Source organism: Balaenoptera borealis (genome assembly GCF_965194805.1).
Source record: "Balaenoptera borealis genome assembly, chromosome: 3".
NCBI lineage: Eukaryota > Metazoa > Chordata > Mammalia > Artiodactyla > Balaenopteridae > Balaenoptera > Balaenoptera borealis.
Genome location: NC_138866.1, coordinates 116196535 through 116215527, shown reverse-complemented (window position 1 = coordinate 116215527; position 18993 = coordinate 116196535). Strand labels below are relative to the sequence as shown.

Genomic DNA, 18993 nt, shown 5'->3' with positions numbered 1-18993 from the left:
CACCCCCCGCCACCCCTGCCAACACCACGGAGGATCTAATTCAGCAGGTCTAGGATCAGCCGCAGGGCATGTGTACGTGCGCACGTGCGTATGTTTCAAAGGCGCGTCCTGCCATGTTTAGCAACCACAGACCTAAAGCAAGGCTCTTCCCAGTGTGTCTTAAAATGAAAAATTTGAAATCGTAAGAAAGAAATCAGTAATAATAAATGTGTTCTAATAAAATCGGCTTTAAAATAAAAGAAACCTGGCCCCTACCAGTAGATTAGAAACCCCTCCTAATCAAGGAGTTACTGTCTCGTGTCCTTGTGGCTGCCGGCACCACACGGCGCTCCAGCACATGGCGGGTGCTCGGTCCACAGGTGTGGGGCGAAAGCACACTGGAGAGGGACAAAGCTATCAGGCACCGTTAGCCTGGAGGTGTAGGGCCATCACATGCTGTATGCGGCGTGTGCAGACGAGACCAGAGTGTACACACAGCTTCTCCTAAAGCAGAGCTGACTCTGAGCATCCAGACGCTTCTGAAGTGCTCTCCCAAACACAGAACCTGTGACAGGCGCCTAGGCTCAAAGCCACCACCTTCCCCTCCTGGGGAGCTCTGACATCAACATACTACACCTTCCCGATGCAGGAGTTACTGGAATGGTTAACTCACAAAGGCCCCTGCTGTATTGCTGTAAAGTAGATTTGAAAACAGTGTGAAATTCTCCAGTAAAAATAAGCAGATGCCCAATATTTCAATGTGATACAGTATAGTGTATATCGTATCAGATTGTATCATCTCTTATTTCAAGACAAGTCCTGCTGTTTCACAAACAGAAATAAATTACTTAGATGTAAAGAGAAGTTTTTTAATTTGTTAGGTTACCAATGTGTCATGTTTTCTTTGTTGCTTTCTATTATTCATTTTAATTTGGTATTAATATTACAAGAATATAGAGAAACCTTCAGGCTCAAAGCAGCGAGAGCTTGACCTGATAATGTCATTGTTACATTAACAAAGTGGTTTGGTTAAAAAAAAAATAACAAGAGGATAAGCTAAGATTCTTGAGCATTTACTTGTGCTCAGCCCTAGAAACATCACCTTGTTAATTCCTCGTGGCAGGTCCTCTACTATCATTATGCCTCTTTCACAGAAGAGAAAACCGATGCCAGGATGTTAAGTAACTTGCCCAAGGTCAAAGCCAGGGGTCAAACAGTCTGACGCCAGATTCCACATTCCTAGCTTTTACACCGTGCCTCCCTCCTAAGAAGTGAAACCCATTCATTTGGGCTGAAAGTGGTAATGCCAGCCTACCCATTACAGTGAAATAAACAATAACGAGGTACTGATTTGGGCACTGTTGGCTGCCTCCCAAACATTGGCCAGCTAACGGTGGTCAGTCCCTGTTGAGGAGCAGAGGCAATTGGGCTTAATTTATGCTTTGTTCAGACAGCCAGTGCAGAACGGTGGAGCAGAGCCAGGAATTCCTGGGCTCCTCATTCACATTGCCCAAATAAATGTTCAGCCTGAGGACAGCTCCCAGGCCGGGCTTCCCTGGACAATCATCCAGGGAATCAGAGATTTGCAGACACTGGCTCCTTGGGTAGCTGTGACCATGTTTCCACTTCCCAGGGTGCCAGACCTACATGGACATCATCATTGTCCTGGATGGTTCAAACAGCATCTACCCCTGGGTGGAGGTTCAGCACTTCCTCATCAACATCCTGAAGAAGTTTTACATCGGCCCTGGGCAGATCCAGGTGAGTGTGGTTGGGACTCTTTCCTCCTCCAAATAGGGCCCCCCCAAAGCCCATGGCAGATGCTGCCTTGGGGTGGGGGGGGAGCATCTGTGCATGCACTAGAAAGGTGTAGGTGAAAGCACCAGCAGCAGGGCCCTGCAGCCCAGGACACCCATCTCTGCTGGGCACATCAAGGGACAGTGTAGGGGAGGCATCACTGAGTGGGTCAAACACTGTCCTCTGGGATAGACACCACCTATTAACAAAAACTTTGATCAGCCAGAGAGTGAGAAGACACTAGCACCCTGCTGGGTGAGGCACAGGGGAGAATTAGACACTTTGATCTTGGAGAAGAGACGGGGGAAGAGGTCATAGCTGCCAGCACATATTTGAAATGCTGCCTGGCTAAGGAGGGGGTAGATTTATTCCGTATTGTTTTGGCAGGCCAGATGAGGACCAATGAATAGAACTGACAAGGTGGCAGATTTCAGGTCAATCTAAGAAATTATTTTGTAACAATTAGAGCTGTTAAAAGGGGAGTGGGCTTCCTCATGAAGTAATGAGTTCCCCACCACTGGGAGATCATCTTTTAAGGTACGGTGGCTGAAAGTCCTGTATTGGAAATGCACTTGTACCAAATAAACTCTGTGGGCCCATCCAACAGTGACATTTTTTCATTCTAGTCCTACTATAGGTAGGTTTCTGCTTATTCTTTAAGGTTTTTATTTCGAGGCTATTAATATTTGAGTCTTATTAATATTTCAAACTTCTCTTCCAAATTTGAAAGAACCTTAGTTCCAGAGTTTGGTGAACAATGCCATGGCCCTCCACCCACACTGCTCCTAAGATTTTAGACTTCAATTGTATGCTCAACTTTTGTCTTTTTAAGTAAGAAACTTAATCTGCTGGGCCTTTCTTTAAATCACAGTCTCCTCTCTCAATATGCACCTCCCACCTGCCTCACCAAGCCAGCCATTCATTCCTGGAACTGTGCAGAACCTGCTTCCCTTCTGCTTAGTTCCTCTCCCTTGGGAAGGTCCCCAGCCCTCCTCACTCCTGAACCATCCCAGAGAGATGACTCCAGAAAACCTCATCACCAAAGGGCCAGCCTTCAGGGGTCAAGATGTCCTGTTTCCCTCTCCTCTAACTTGCAGGTTGGAGTCGTTCAGTACGGAGAAGACGTGGTACATGAATTTCACCTCAATGACTACAGGTCTGTAAAAGATGTGGTGGAAGCTGCCAGCCACATTGAACAGAGAGGAGGAACAGAGACCCGGACGGCATTTGGCATTGAATTTGCTCGGTAAAAAAAAAAAAAAAAAAAAAATTAATTTTCTAAATCTCAGATACTGTTACAGTTATCTTTTGCTGCCCCACAAAATCTAGTATCTGGAGAGACAATAATTAATCCCTCAAAGTTCTGGGCATTGGCTGGGCTCAACTGATCAGTTCTCCCTTGGGTTCTCTCATGTGGTTGAAGGCTGGTGTCAGCTGGGGCTGTTGTCATCTGAAGTTTCTACTGGACTAGACATCCAGAATGGCACACCCATGTGGCTGGCAGTGGATGTTGGCTGTTGGCTGAGAGCTCAGCTGAGGCTGGTGATCTGAGCACCCACACGTAGTCATGTGGCTTGGGTCTCTCACCGTTTGGCAGCCAGGCTTTGAGAGGAAGCATCCCAAGAGTGAGTTTTCCAGGAGACCCACACAGGAACTCTGAGACTGCCTATGACCTAGTTGCAGGAGTCCCAGAATATAACTTCTGCTATAGTCTTTTGATTGAGCAAGTCACTGAAGCCAGCCCAGGTTCAAGGGGAAGAGAATTTAATTTCCCCTCTTGATGGAGGAATGGCAAGGTCACGTTACAGAAGAGCATTTTGGGGCTGGGATTTCCAGTCAACTTCAGGAAATATGTTCTGCCACAGAGACCCTATGAAAAGTATGTGGGTTGTATGAGGGCAGAATCTTCTTGTGGGGTGTTCGTCATCAGTAGAATGTGAAGAACATAGTTAAATCTAACATCTGAGATTGTAGAGCAACGAGGCTGTTTCCTTAAACATCACACCAGAACTCACAATAATAATGAATGCTATCTCTGGTCATCCAGACAGATAGCTACGTGCTTATTCCAGTAACTCTGCCATGGCTCAGAACACACTGTACTCACCCCCACTGGAATCAGTGAATGCTTTTTAAAGTCAGTTCCCCCAGATCTTTCCAGCTGTGGCCTAAACTCCTACGATAACTATGTCCAAAACATTTAGATTTTAAATGTATAAATTTTACACCTACGAATATGAGCTCTGCTATGTTCATTGAGACCACCGTCCCATTACCTTATAATCCCACCTCACATAGGGTTAGTCGACGTGTTTAGCAGAATTCTACAATGTGAAAGCTATTTAGCAGTAACATGATTTCATGTGGTCAAAATATTAACTCTTTTTTTTTTTTAATATTTATTTATTTGGTTGCACCAGGTCTTAGTTGCGGCAGGCAGGCTCCTTAGTTGTGGCTCATGGGCTTCTTAGTTGTGACATGAGAACTCTTAGTTGCGGCACGCATGTGGGATCTAGTTTCCTGACCAGGGGTCGAACCCGGGTCCCCTGCATTGGAAGCGCAGAGTCTTAACCACTGCACCACCAGGGAAGTCACCCAACTTCACTACTCTTTATGATTAAGTTACTGCTCCACCAGTGTATTTCTGTTCACTGATGAAACTTGCTCAAGCTTTTTTGCTAAATGAGCATCCCTCTGTGTAAAGATGGCTCTTACTCACCCTCATGAGAAATGGGCCCTCATGGGGGTGAGTCCCTGAGACCCCAAGCAGGCTCTTGTGAAGTGGCCAGGGGAACGGAGGAAGCCCACGCCCACTGAGCTATCACTGAGAAGCTAAATGACTCCCACCGGGATGGAACACACTGCTTCCATCTCATTTCGCAGCCCATCTCCGCCAGGTCAAGTGTGTGTGACTCACCTAGTAGCTTGAACCATCATGACTCACGAGCACTGCTGGGGTGTGCGATCTACACCTCAAGTGAACTTTGAAATCTGATCTTCCCAGCCAAGTCTGGGTCCCAAATTACAGCTGGTACCTTTTAAGGTAAAAGGTTTTCTCTCCTCATTCAGCTATTCATAATGCATTTTTTTCTGTGTACCTACTAGAGTACAAAGATCCAGGCCATGGACTTGAGGGGTTATAAAGAGGGTAACCCGTGACCCCTGGTTTAATAGGGGAGCTCTGGTAAGCGCCACCCTAACTCAGTGAGGATGAGAGAGGAGGGCTCCAAGGGAGGGACCAGAGAGGACTGCCAAGATGGGGGATATCTGACAGACCCCAGGATTCCAGCAGGGAGAGGTGGAGAGAAGACATTCCACAGAAGACATTCTGCCCCAATAAGGGCAGAGGAGAGGGAAAGTTGAGGAACGTTTACATTCAGAGCCTTGCTCTGAGCAAGGTTCGTGTTGGGGAGTAGTAAGCCCTGCAGCTGCAAAGATGGTTTGGAGTCAGATTGTGAGAGTTATAACGTTGTAGCTAAAACAAGCGTGATTGGCCACTGAAGGTTCTTGAATGTCATCATCAAATGTGCGCATGAAGGTGAGTCTGGCAGCCATGTGTGGCTTTGAGGGGAGGGGACAGGACAGCGCTGTAATGCCACCTTCATTCACTCAACACTTTTTATTGAGCATCTACTATGTGCCTCACACTGTTTTAGACACTTGGGATAGATCAGTGAACAAAGCAGATAAATGTCCTGCCCTTGTGAAGCTGATATTCTAGAGGGTGAGGCAGACAATAAGCAAAAAAACAAAAAAACAAAAAACAAATAAATAGCTAGTATGCTAGAGGGAGATACAAGCTATGGGGGAAAAAATAGAGTCTGGTAAAGGCAGTCAGGCAGGTTGGGGAGGGCAGGTATTTAATCAGCATTAACCAAGTAGTCAGGGAAGGCTTCACCAAGAGCTGACATTTGAGTGGAGACTTAAAGGAGGTGAGGAAGTTGGCCAAGCAGGTGCCTGGCAGGGGAGGTTCCAGAAAAGGGAGCAGCTCAGATAGAGGCCCTAAAACAGGAGCATGCCTGGTGGTTCCAGGATCAGTGAAGATTCCACCAGGAGGAGGGGCTCAGAGGGATTACCAAGGGTTTCGTGGGCCATTATCAGGACCTGGGAGAAATGGGAGCCAGGACAGGTTTTGAGCAGAAAGGAGACGTGATATGACCTTTCTCCAAGGGGTCACATTGGCTTCCAGGTTCATGGAAACTGTCGTGAGTATAAAGCTTTCACTGCACTCCAGGAAGTTATAGTCTGATTTACAAAGCAACAAATCCAAGTCTTTTACACAATACAAATTCACAATTTTAAATCTGATGATTCATGCCAATATTTATGCTATTACAGATTCATACAGATAGTCACACCATTCCACTCTATGGAAATATGATCCTGAAACTTCCTTGGCTCCATATGTAATAAAGCCTGTTTTTCCCATGCTATATTTTTTCTCCTGGAGTTTTGTTCCTGGACCTGGCCCTCCAATGAAGTCATGGAAGCATCTCGAGTCTCCTTTGAAGGACTAGCAGCATTCTCCCTCCACTGAGTCGGGCTTAAGCCCAAAATATTCTCTGTATTTTGTCATGTCAAGTGTGCCTCTGCCCCCCTTCAGTCCACACCTCATACTAAAGTTAGAGGAGTTTTTAAAGCCAGCATATCCAGAATATCATAGAATTGCTAAGAGAATGGCAGATGGTCTGTTTCTCTTAACTGGTAGCTTGAAGATGCTCTGAACTAATTTATTCCAAGTTTTGTGAATTCCTTAACATCTAAATCACGCACGTCAGCTCATCAGCTTGCTGTGTAACAAAAGATACCCCTGGTAACCAAAGCCTTAGGGTGATGGGATTTAACCTGACATCATGGTACTTGAACCTGTGAGTCAGACCTTTGAGGACTCACTGCAGAGTCTAAGGGTAACATTTATTTTTAGGTCCTTATTGGAAAATTCAGAACCTCATGGTCTGAAGGAGAGTTGGCCTCACACGGGCGCCAAGAGCCAGTGATGGTTCAGGAGCCAATTTTTCCTGCTTCGTAGACGGGTCACCAGCTCCAAGAGTCCATAGAGTGCCAGCCCCCCGGCTCCTGGTTGGACTGCCCAGCAGGCAGGCCAAGCACCTGCTCCGGCCACTGAAAACAAAATAAAAAGCAAGAAAGAGAAATATTTGTCATAGAATTTGATATTTAATAGTTCCCAAAATAGAATCAAAGTAGTTCTCCTGGGAAAAATCTGAACTTTGTCAGGCTTCATCACACACATTTTATGGACCAGCGTTGTTCGGCTGTTGAATTGCTCTGGCACGTCACCTTTTCAGAACTGAGGGAAGTGGTTCTCAACTCCGATGTTCATTAGAACTTTTGAAAAATGCTGGTGCCCAGGCCACACTCCAGAAATTCTGATTTCATGAGTCCAGGTGGGGCCTGGGCATCACTTTTTTTTTAACTCCCCAGATGATTCTAATGTGTGGCTGGGCTTTTGAACCGTTAAATTAGGGCCTCTAAAGGTCTCCACCTGACCCTGAACTCCCCTCCCAGACCCACCCCTTCCCCCTGCTTCCCCAAAACAGCAAGATCAGGACTTGAGAGGGGCTTTTTAAAGTCACTCTTTAAAGACAAGCAGATTTAAGACGCATCCGAGCAGCTGGTGAACGAGTAGTCTGGGCATCTCAATCCAGCTGCTTCTTTGGTTCAAGGTACCAACACCCTGTAGGGTTGCCCGGGTGCTTAGCCCTGACTTCGTGGCGGTAGGAGCGCCAGGGCTGCCCCATCCCCAGCTTCCTCTGTGACCCTCCCCCTGTGCTTGGGTTCCAGCTCAGAGGCTTTCCAGAAGGGTGGAAGGAAAGGGGCCAAGAAGGTGATGATCGTCATCACGGATGGGGAGTCCCACGACAGCCCAGACCTGGAGAAGGTGATCCAGCAAAGCGAGAGGGACAACGTGACCAGATACGCTGTGGCCGTGAGTCCTGCCCTACCTGTCCTGCCCCTGCCCACCCTCTAGAGGCTCCGCCATCAACCCCTTGGGGACTCTGGGGTGGGGGGCGGTTCTGGGCAGTGAACCAGCCATCCAGGCCCTCAAATGGGCCTCTGCTTGTTACATATTCTCCTAAAGAGCAGTTGAGAATCTCCTTTCTGTCCTGCCCAGGTTTATCCACAACAGCTGTGGGGGTTTTTTTCTCCATTGCCAGGGAGGTTCTGAAACCTCCGAAAACTAGAAAACACTCCCAAGCCCTGGAACCCTATCTTAGAACAGGGTCCGAGTCTGGGGCCATGGGTGTGTGGGGAGGTCTGTGCCATGTCCCGGTTTGTCGCCCCTGCCCCTGTTCCCTGGCAGGTCCTGGGCTACTACAACCGCAGGGGGATCAATCCAGAAGCTTTTCTAAACGAAATCAAATACATCGCCAGTGACCCCGATGACAAGCACTTCTTCAACGTCACTGATGAGGCGGCCCTGAAGGACATTGTCGACGCCCTGGGGGACAGGATCTTCAGCTTGGAAGGTGAGCGCTGCTTCTCAACAGGGGTCCACGCTCCTGGGCTCGCAGCAGGTGAAGCCCACAGAGCGAAATCCAGCCCCCCGGGGTGGGAGGGTTTAGCAGGAGTCCTCCCTTTGTGATGACCGCCAACACTGGGGCGCTCCTGTGCTGTATGCGAGGCTGTGCACTTTCCAAACAGCCCCGGAGGCTGGTTCTGCTGATAATTCCCTCCTCTTACCGTGGAGGAAACTGCAGCTCGAAGGGGCCAAATGACTTGCCAGAGCTCCGACAGCTCAGGAAGGAATTGGGGTTTGAACGAGCATTGCCAGACTTAGCAAATATAAAATACTACATTTGTGGCAGACTTGTACTAAAAAACCATTAGTTGTTTGTCTGAAATTCGAATTTAACTGAGCGTCTCATATTTTATCTGGCAACTCGAGTTGAGCCCAGCTGAGCCAGACTCCACCGCCTGAAACGCTCACTCCCCAAGTCCCACTGCTCCCACTCGACCTTTTGGCGGGGTTTCCTCACATTGCCTCTCTCCTTAATAATTCAAACTCCAGTTTCGATTTGCATGGGTCTCGTTGGCACCATATATTGCTGTAGAGGGGCCCTTGCCCTACTGGGCTCTACCATACAGGGGGATTGTCAAAAGAGAAAGAGGGCAGCATCCCAGAGCCCAAGCAGCCTGCTCTGCATTGGAGATGGCGAGCTACAGACACAGGGAAAGAGAAGAAAAGCCCTCATAACCCATGATAAAGGAATAGAAAGTATGAACCTGTTTGACCCTCACCTTAGAATTAAACATCCAAATCAGTGAGTTTATTCTCGAAATGGTCGCCTCGCGTGACGAGAACATTGGCTCCAGTGACACGTCAGGAGGCCCTGTGCAGGGAGGAGCTTTCAGCACGCATGGGATTCCTGTGCAGATCTGTGGTGGTGACAGGTCTTCCTCCTAAGGGTCAATTTGATATTTGGGAACCATCCAGAAGCATCCGGAACCAAATCTGGTGAACAGTAGGAATGAACAAAGTGGGAAATTCCATTTCTTGCCAACAATGCAGATTATTTCTTTCCGTGCGCTTTTCCGGATCTTTCCCCTACATTGACATCCCTATAGTATGCGTGCCCTGTAATATAAGTCGTTCCAAGTCCTTTTCAGCAGGGAGTGAGCTGCTAATAATAAACCTACACGACCACCTGGAAGGTGCCTGCTGCTGGGGCAGATGAGCTGGTCCAGGCCCGGGGCCCCCTCTCACCTCCCTGCAAGTGCTTCCGGTTCACAGGTGCTGGGCACTGAGCTGCAGGTATGTCTGGTGCTAAGAAATCAGGTGCGGAGCTAACATCTTTCTGTCCCTCTGTTTCAGGCACCAACAAGAATGAAACCTCCTTCGGGCTGGAGATGTCACAGACGGGCTTTTCCTCTCACATAGTGGAGGTAAGGATGGGTTTAGAGCTGCCCTCCTGCCCTCTCCCTCTTCCCAGCTCTCTGGGTCATCATCTCGCCATTCTTGGGCTGTCTCTCATCCCCCTTTCTCTCTTTCTTGGGGTCTCTCTGCCTCTCGTCTTCTGTGGGTGGAAGAGGGATGTCAAGGTCATCAACTTATAATAAGCTGTCTCAAGCCCCCCCGTGCATGGGGATGTGTCCCCCCAGGACCAAGGGTCCCATTCAGTCCATAGAGCTTCGTGCAAAAGCTAGGTCAACGTGGCAAAACCACTTGCCTGGGCTGTAATAGTGCCCTGCATGCCCATGGTGGCCTGTGTGTGCAGGGGCACGGCCCTGCATCGATGTTGGGAGGGTGTCCAGATGTGCCAGGTGTGCTCTGGAAGGCAGCCCACATGGGCTTCTCTCTTTGTGGACTCGGCATCGTGTTGCAGAGGTCCCAAGCTGACATATGGTGTCACAAGCGTCATGTTCTGTCTGGGGCATGTGCTTCACCTGGTTCTGATTCTCAAGATGAGGCTGAAACCTCATAGGATTTCCAGAGGGGCAGAGGAGTCCATAGCTGCATGCTTTATAAGCTGTTTGGGGTATAGCCCCGCCGTGGAGCACCATGCAGGGAAAGCCTGTGTTGTCAGTATCAGCACATGCCCCCGTGGCACGCTTTGGACAGACAGGTGTCCTGGGTTTGCATGCATATGCTCTGCCCAGGCTGGCCCCCATGGGAGTGGACTTGTGCCCCCTAATTTGCCAGAAAAGGCCTATCAGTCCATCCCACTTATATGTCACTTTCAGTAACCCACCAAATTCTCCCAACTCCTCTGTGAGGTGGACAGGGCAGGATTCCTTGTTCCCAGTTTCCAGATAAAGAAGCCAAGTCCCAGGAAGGTTGAGTGACCTGCTGAAGTGACAGAAGTGAGAGAAATATTAGTCTCATGCTCTCTCCCCAACAACAAGCAGCTGCTCCGTGAGAGCGTTTGGAATCTAAGGGGGCCTCAGTCAGAGATCCCAAATCGGAGGGAGGGGGACAGATGCACAGCAGACAGCAGGCAGATGGGTGGAAACGCGACTCACGCTTAGCATTTCCTGAGCTGCATCTGGACTGTCTCGTGCCTGCTTGAATACAGCAAAATATAAATATAACTGCCCTATATTGATAACAGTCATGTAATATGTGCCGAGCACTTTAATATTTCCAGAAAATTTCTGTGCCTCATTCATGCTCAGAAACAGCCCTGCAAAGTAGGCAGGTGGTAATAGTTGTCCCATTTTAGGTTGTTATATCAGCAAATCTTTTCAGTGCCTTTTCTGTGCTGGGCCCTGTGCTGGATGCCAGGAGGTTCAGAGGTGAGAGCCCTGCCCTCAAGGAGCTCACAGTCTGAGGGTAAGGGGCCGAGTACCAGGAGGGACGAGGGCGTCCATTCGTACAGGTCAGGCGGCAAGTCCTGTGCTCCAGCTGGACTAGCCCTGGTCTCCTGACTCCGGGGTCAGGGCTGATTGGAAAATGCAGCAAGGAAAATCGATTTCATTAAATCCAACAAGCATTTGTCAAATGCAACTAAGGTATCAAAAGGGAGTGGAAATTATTCTTGCCAAACAGGAGTCAGTTTGCAAACAATGCAGAACAGCAGTTCTGAGCTTGGAGAATAAGATAACAGAAACTACAGACTTCTCCTGGGTACAGGCATTCAACTTCAGGAGGCCCCCCCTATCCATGGAGCCCCCTGTGGAGACCCCCTGCTCAATGGGGAACCAGCTGGACTCATCTAACACTAATTAAGGCAACATGTGATCAGGATCTTACAGAAGGAAAGGCCCAGGCTAGGGGAGGGGGGTGTCAGGGAAGGATCGGGGGAGGCAGGCACTTGGACAAGAATTTCAGCAGCCATGGGTGGCAGCAAGCAGGAGAAGAGAGGAAGTTGTGTGCACAGGCCTGGGGGAAGTCTGAGCACAGATGGGGTTGGGGAGGGGGTCTCGGAGCAGCCCTGATGTTGGGGACAGCAAGAGAGAGTGAATGTCCCATGTCTCCATCTTCCACTTCGAGGTCATTTTTCGAGCATCTCCCCGTGTGCCCGGCTCTGTGCGAGGCACTGGGGATGTATTGGGTTGGCCAAAAATGTCGTTCGGGTTTTTCCGTGACATCGTAGGGAAAACCCGAACAAACTTTTTGGCCAACCCAATATACAGAGAGACGAAGGTAACATTTCAGCTGACAGCAGCTCACAGTCTAGTTAGGGAGAAAGACTCTTAAATGGTAAGTTCAGTCTCCTGCTTCTAATACTGTGATCTGTGTGTGCCCAGGAATCAGGGAACCTAAAGAGAAGGGAGGTTAAGACAAGCTTCAGGGATTCGGGGGAGTTCAGCTGAACCCTGACAGTGGCCCAAGCAGCAGAGTGTGTCAACAAGATGAGTCCTTGCAGGATCAATGAGTTCCCCAGCTGCAGGGGAGATACCAGGAGCTCAGAGCCCTCCCCCCCCCCCCAGCTTGTTATTGACATCAAGGTCATGTGCTGCCCTGTGCAGCTTCTTCCACGTGCTCAACTCTTGTTCTCTTCTCCTAATCAGAGAAACCAGGACGCCTCTCCCCACCCTGTAGATACAGACCCCAGTTCTTCTATCACCCCATGTCTTGTTTTCAAGTGACAGACATCTGGAAGTGTTTATCTGATAGGACTTTGAAAGAGACAGTGATTACATTTGAATCTGAGACTCTTTTATACTTTTTTTAAAAAAATTCTAAATAAATAAAATCCTTCCAAATCCAAAGGAATTGTGCAATGATGGTGGGCTGTCTGGCACTGTGACTGGCCATTGGGTTGCTATTTTAGAGCACAGAGGTTTTTCAGTTCCAGGCTGCTGATGCCATCATAATTGGCCACAGGGGCTTCGCTGGTGGTGCAGTGGTTAAGAATCCGCCTGCCAATGCAGGAGACACGGGTTCGAGCCCTGGTCCGGGAAGATCCCACATGCCGTGGAGCAACTAAGCCCGTGCGCCACAGCTACTGAGCCTGCGCTCTAGAGCCCGTGAGCCACAACTACTGAAGCCTGCGCGCCTAGAGCCCGTGTTCCGCAACAGGAGCAATGAGAAGCCCGTGCACCGCAACGAAAAGTAGCCCCCGCTCGCCACAACTAGAGAAAGCCCACGCGCAGCAACGAAGACCCAATGCAGCCAAAAATAAATAAATAAATAAATAAATTATAAAAATAAAATAATTGGCCACAGCTGTCCTGTCCCTCAGATTCCAACTCCGCAGCTCTCTGGGAACTGGAGGCAGGAAGGTCTGGCCTTTCAGCTTTACCCAGAACTGGTCCTGAGCCCAAGTCCATCTCCTGTTTGAACCCCTGGGCTCCATCTCCCCTGGAAATGCTCCACAGACAGCCTCAGGCAGCTGTTTCCTGCAAATGTGCTGAAAGAGTCTTCAGCTGCCCTGGGCCTGTTGAGCTCTGTCAGAAGGAAAGATCCCTAGTCCCAGGGGAAGGACCCAGTAGAATGTTCACAAATGGCAGAGGAAAGGCCCAGGGTCTGATAACCTGGTCTGCTGCCATCTTACCTAGCAATGAAAGCAGCCTTCAAGTTAGGAAGGGTGAAAGCAACAAGAGGAAGGAAGGACCAGAGCCCAGGTTAGGAGAGGAGACCCCAAGACATTCCCTGGCCTCCGGATGCACTAAAGCTCCAGGCCACAGGCATTACATTCCAGGCTGATGGCCAAAGTTCAGAGCTGCTGGGAAAACCCAGGGACCTGGAGCCCCAGGAAACTCTAGTCCTGATTAGCAAAAAGGGGAAAGAGAATATTCCAGAAATTACCATCAGGAAAATTAGCTATGGATCCCTGGCCACGTTTCAGAATGGATTTGTAAGCCAATGGTTCCCTTAGCATTTGGAAATGAATGCAAAATCCGCTAAGAGCTGGAGTGGCTTCTATTAGTGCTGGCTGCTTGCTGAGGTGATGAACTCCCTGTCAAGCTGGGTAACCAAGAAAAAGCTGCATGAATCTGCCAGAAAGCTTGCAGAAGGGATCCATACCTCTAACTCTGTAATCCCCGTGGGCCACAAGGTGTGAAGGAAGGAAGAGGACCATATATAATTGATGCCCATGGTGATGGATGAAGCTGCAGGGGAGCCCCCTTCCTTGATGGACTCTCCTACACTGCACTCCATAAATCTCCCCAACACCAAAAGTTTACAGAAGGAAGCAGTTTTATTAGGGTGGATCTTGTCTACACAAAAGACTTGACCGCTCACCCAAGATGGGAACAGATCATTTTTCCTTTAAACTACACACTGATGGTCCGGCAGGCCCAGCCTCAGTTACATTTGAAACAAGCCAAGGGGATGGGTTGGGGGTGAGTCTTATTCCCAGACCAACAGCCCCAGCCATCCCGCTGCCTCTTTAGCCTGTGCCCTTTTCAGCAGCCCTCCTGGGGCTGTGGACGAGATAGCTAAGGTTATTGGCTATTATGTAAAGTTCTCAGCTGTTGAAGCCTTAAAGTTGTCATCTTTCCTAAGAGTTTTGCATTTGAATCGCTTTGCATATCTGATTCAATCAAAAATAAAAGAAACTCATCCATAATGGTGAAAAGAGGGGTTGACACCTAAAGGCTGTAAAGCCCTTCTGAGTCCTCTTAGCCCTAGATGGTGGACTCTTCCCCCTGCCAGCTCTGGGGCAGGCAGTCAGGGCTGCCCCCATGCGAGGCCAGGACATGGTAGCCAAAGTCTGCCACCATGCTGTTCTGGATTGTTTACAAGTTGACTCCTGGTGGCAGGAATCATTTCTGGTTCATTGAGGTCCTCCGAAGCCCAGCCCCATGTCCTCAGGCTGTGCCCTGGTGCCCAGCGCCTCACTCCTGGGCCTTGTTCCAGGACCTCTGAGTAGAAATAACCCACCCTCTGATCTGGAATGAGTAGTCAAGTAACAGCGTGCCCTTTGCTCCCCACACCCGCTCCTCGACGCCCCCTCCTCGTGCCCTGACCACTGTCTTCCAGCACCACGAATGGTGCGGGACCCCTCTCCACAGAAATGTTGCAGGCCTGTTTCTGGGTCTTTCCTGCCCAACCCTACCTAAACCTCTGGGCACTCATCCCTTTCTCAGGCTCCACTTTAGGCTTCTTGAAAACATCTTCTACTGAGAGAATCTGAGCAGCTAGTTAAAGCATAATCCACCCTCTTAATGATGCATTTGCCTTAGAAGGGGCTCTCGGGAACAGAGTCCTGCCCGCCCCACGGCCCCTCTGGTGATGGACATGCAGGCGAGGGAGGCTGGGGGAGGAGGCCAGCCCTCGGTGCCCTCTAGGTGGTCTCCCTGTGAACAGAACCACCAGGGGCCACCTCCACCTGCCTCCACAGTCCTGCCTCTCCAATGCCAAGAACTACTAGCATCTGGTGTTCTCATTCCATTACTACCAGGCCGGAGGAAAGCACTGCCTGGCCGTGTGGCCTCAGACAAATCATTTAACCTCTGTGAACCTCAGTCTTTGAGCAGATGTCTGAAAAATATGTGTGGAATTGAATCTTGAGGCTTGGAATTGGAAGTGTGCATTTCAAGACTTCCTAATAGGTCAAGTAAGGTTTTCTTAAAATCCTTTCCTAACTCCACCATGCACCCACCCCCACCCGCCTTGGCTGGTCACCCGCTCCAGTGGGTCCTCAAAATAAGTTGTCCTTGCCTCTATCAGATCATTCCTCACAGGCGGCTGTACTGACTCATCTGTAGGTCCAACCTGACTGTGAGATCTGATTCTTTGACTCCTGCCTCCCTGGAAGTGCTTTATGGGTGAATTAATGAATGAGAAGAACTACTATGTACCCAGTCCTTATTGGCTGCCAGGTGCCCTGCCAAGGATTCAAAATGCTAGTTCTCACCACAAAACTATTTACAGCTGAGGACCCTTAGGCTAGGAGAGAGTGAGGAACTTTCCCAAGGTCACACAGCTAGAAGTTTTGGAGCTAGAAGTGGAACTCAGGAATGTCTGACACCAGAGATCATGCTCTAACCCCCAGGCCAGGGATTCTCAACCTCTTGCCCCCCTGGGCTGGGTACTTCTTTGCTGCGGGGCTGTCCTGTGTGTCGTAGGGGCCCAGCAGCATCCCTGGCCTCTACCCACCAGAGGCCGTAGTAACCTCAACACCACCCCCAGCTGGGACAACCAGAGCTGTTTTGCAGGCACCGCTAAATATTGCCTGGGGGGCTAAACCACCCCCAGCTGGGAAGCACTGTTCTAGAATATGCTGCTTCCTGTGCTGGGGATGCGACCCGACCCTGGCTGGGGGCAGGGACTGGCTGGAACATGGAGTTTGGGGAGATGTGGCCACACGCCAGGGAGCACTCAGCTCAGCTGGGAAGGTAATACTGCTGCAGGGCCGGTCAGAGGGCAGCTGAGGGCTGAGCTGGCGGGATCTGATGGTGAGTGCCAGGCTCAGGCACGTACAGGTACAGGTCGTCCTCAGGGAGGGCACAGACTTGGCCTTAGACCTCCTGAGGGCCACCAAGCTTGTGTCCTCATTTCCTCACAGAGCACCAGGAAAGTCAGCTGGTGCCAAGGGTTCATCTGTGCAAGGCCACCCAGGTACACACTGGTAATATCTGGTGGGGGCCCCAGAGGCCTCGTAGGAAAGGAGGCCGTATGTCAGGGAGCCGGTGCCAGGCCTGGGGCATGGGACACGGCTCTTCCCCAGAATGCCCTGCTGTTTGTTTTCCAGCTGGGCTTGCATGCCTGGCTTCTTCTGTCAAAGCTTTCGTCCTTTTTTCGGCTCCACCCTTCCAGATTTTTTCCAAACTCAAAACGTCTGGGCTCCCCCAACTGGAAAAAGATTGTGACAACCTGAGTTTTGCCTTGTGGCCTTGGCTTGCCCTCTCGGCCCGCCCACTCCTCAGAGTGCGCCCTCTCCACAGCAGGGCCCCCAGGAGACCCTGCTCAGGAAATGGCCTCCCACTAGAGCGCAAGCCTAGAGCCACTGCCGGGTAGAATGGCACAGGTGAGAGCCTGGGACCTCCACCCTTGCCCAGTGCTGCCAAATGCAGAAATCCCGATGGAATTCCCCAGCCCCACATGTGGTGAGTCAGCATCAGGTCTCCCCAGCTGAACCCCAGGCACCCAGGTTGAGCCAGCCCTTCTCAGTACGTTGCAAAGGCTTCCGGTCATCTACAAAGCCAAGACATTCATCTTCAAAGGCCTCCCCGTGAAGCAGAGACTGGTCTGCTGTTGCATCAGAAGCAAAACCTAGGGGCTTCTGGTGAAGCAGATAGTCATTTTCTCCTCTGACCAACCCCGTCCCAGCCCTGCTTCTGACTTGCTGTGTGACCTCGGGCAACTCCCTTTCCCTCTCTGAACCTCGGGTTCTCATTAGTCTAGTGCAGATAATAAATATCTGTCCCTCTGGTCTCTCACAAATGAGTGACTGGGTGAGAAAGGGTCCCTCAAAGAATGGAGCACATCCCAAGTGCAAGGAATGTTGGCGCGAGTCCCTGAGGCCCTGGCCCGGATCCTGGACCCAGCAGATTGTCAGACTCTCCCAGGCTGAGGCACACAGAGTGGGAGGGAGAAAGCTAATGAGAAAGTGAGACTTTAAACACAACCCAGCACATCGGACTCACCCAAGAGCAGCTTATTTATAGCTGTAAAAACATCCTGTCTGAACAGTCAGTTCTACCTCTAGAATATTAGGACTTTTTAATCCTTATATATGATCAACTTTACTCTTTAAAGTGACACCTTGGAAATGAGAAAAGGAAGCTTAGCTTATTAGGGTTCACAATCTTGCCCTCTCCACCGCCAGTAATGAAATTAGTGCCTGGGGATTCCGCCTGTGTGTTTAGTTACGGCTCTGATTGTCCCAAGGCCAGAGTCACATTTTTCTATTGGCACCATTGCTTTGGGGGCAGGGAGAAATTGAGTGCCTTGGACCACAAGTGGTGGGGAAACCGCAAATCCCACCGACCAGCTGGGTTGAAGGAGGGCTCAGTGGGAGAGAGGTGACTTCACCAGCTTGTGCTTTAACAGCCCAAAGCTGGGAGGCAAAGCTGGATGCCCCTGGCACATGATCACCAAGGTGACCCAGGAAGGCAGCCCCTCCCTGCTTCCATGCCCCCTCCTCAGCCCCTCATTGTCCCTAGTCACTTCTCTTCCTCTTCTGAGTGCTTGCTGTTTGTCTTCCTATACCCACTAGTTATGTGGATGGTTTGGGGGGGTGGGGATAGGGTGCAGGGACAACCCAGGGAGTGAGTGGACCCGGTCCTCGGAAATGACCCTGGAGGCTTCCCCTCAAGGAGCCAGAGCTCCCCATCTTCCTGCCCAGGCATCGCAGCATCCGCTTACCCTGCAACCAAAGATAAGCTCCTGTCCTTGGGGTGCTGGCTGTCACAAATGTGGCCCTGGCTTATCTGTCTAGCCTCATATTGAGCCACCTTGCCCTCTTACTCAAGGCTCCAGCCCCATCAAACAGCTTTCAGTTCCTTAAGCCAAAGGCTCTGAACTCTCTCCAGCCTCAGGGCATTTGCACAATGCTGTAGGTTTGGTGGCAGGACCTCTGGAGCTTTTGCTGTCTGCCTAAACTTGTCCAAACACACAAATCACAGAATGAAGACTTAAGTCATCATAGTTTTCCATTTCCTTAGTTAAGATGAAGCAACCATTTCCGAGAAGGTAGAAGTATGTGATGTTTGTATTAAAGTTAACTTAAATATCGCTAAAAAAAAAAAAAAAGTCCCATCCCTCCGGGTGTCTGGGTAAGCATCACTTGCTCAAAACGCTTTTCCTGAGCCCCCTCTCACTCTAAATTCAACCTCACCATGACATTTATCATATCCCTCATCGTGTGGCATTTATCACAGTTTGCAAGTATTATGTTTATTTGTATATTTATTTATATCTGTGAGCTCTGTGAGGGCAGGGACAGTATCCCCAGCACCAAGCAAGTGTCTGACACAAGATAGACACGCAGTGACTTTTTACTGAAGAAATGAAGAAGTAGGATTTACACACTCAGGAAAGCAACTCAGACCCTGCGAAGGAATGGGAAGGAGGAAAAGCATAGGGACACCACTTAAAGGAGTGTCAGAAGGAAGGGATGGCAACAAGAGATTTCCTAGAGGGGTTCTGAAGCCCAAAATGGAATGGAGCTTTGGTCCTGGATTTGGAGTTTGTTTCTAGAACATTCCTTCAAAGTTCCTTGGCTCCTTCAAAAGCCAAGAATCCTGGCTGGAAGTTGGGCTATTAAATAACAAACCCAGGAGAAGGTGCCAGAGGGGACGGGCAGATGCTTCATGGTTGCGGATGTGGTGCGGCTTCCTGGCGAGGGGCACCTGGGGGAC

The 18993-nt window shown here is 49.9% G+C and overlaps 1 protein-coding gene across 2 annotated transcripts in view; it reads left to right on the top strand.

Annotated features, from left to right (window-relative positions):
* The window catches only part of ITGA11 (integrin subunit alpha 11), a 128139-nt gene that overhangs the window by 72642 nt on the left and 36504 nt on the right, over nt 1-18993 (top strand). For both annotated transcript variants that reach the window (XM_082383248.1, XM_082383249.1), the window contains exons 6-10: nt 1613-1740; nt 2874-3022; nt 7579-7723; nt 8099-8264; nt 9611-9681. In XM_082383248.1, coding sequence (XP_082239374.1) covers nt 1613-1740; nt 2874-3022; nt 7579-7723; nt 8099-8264; nt 9611-9681 — 659 coding nt within the window. The remainder of the gene's footprint in view (nt 1-1612; nt 1741-2873; nt 3023-7578; nt 7724-8098; nt 8265-9610; nt 9682-18993) is intronic.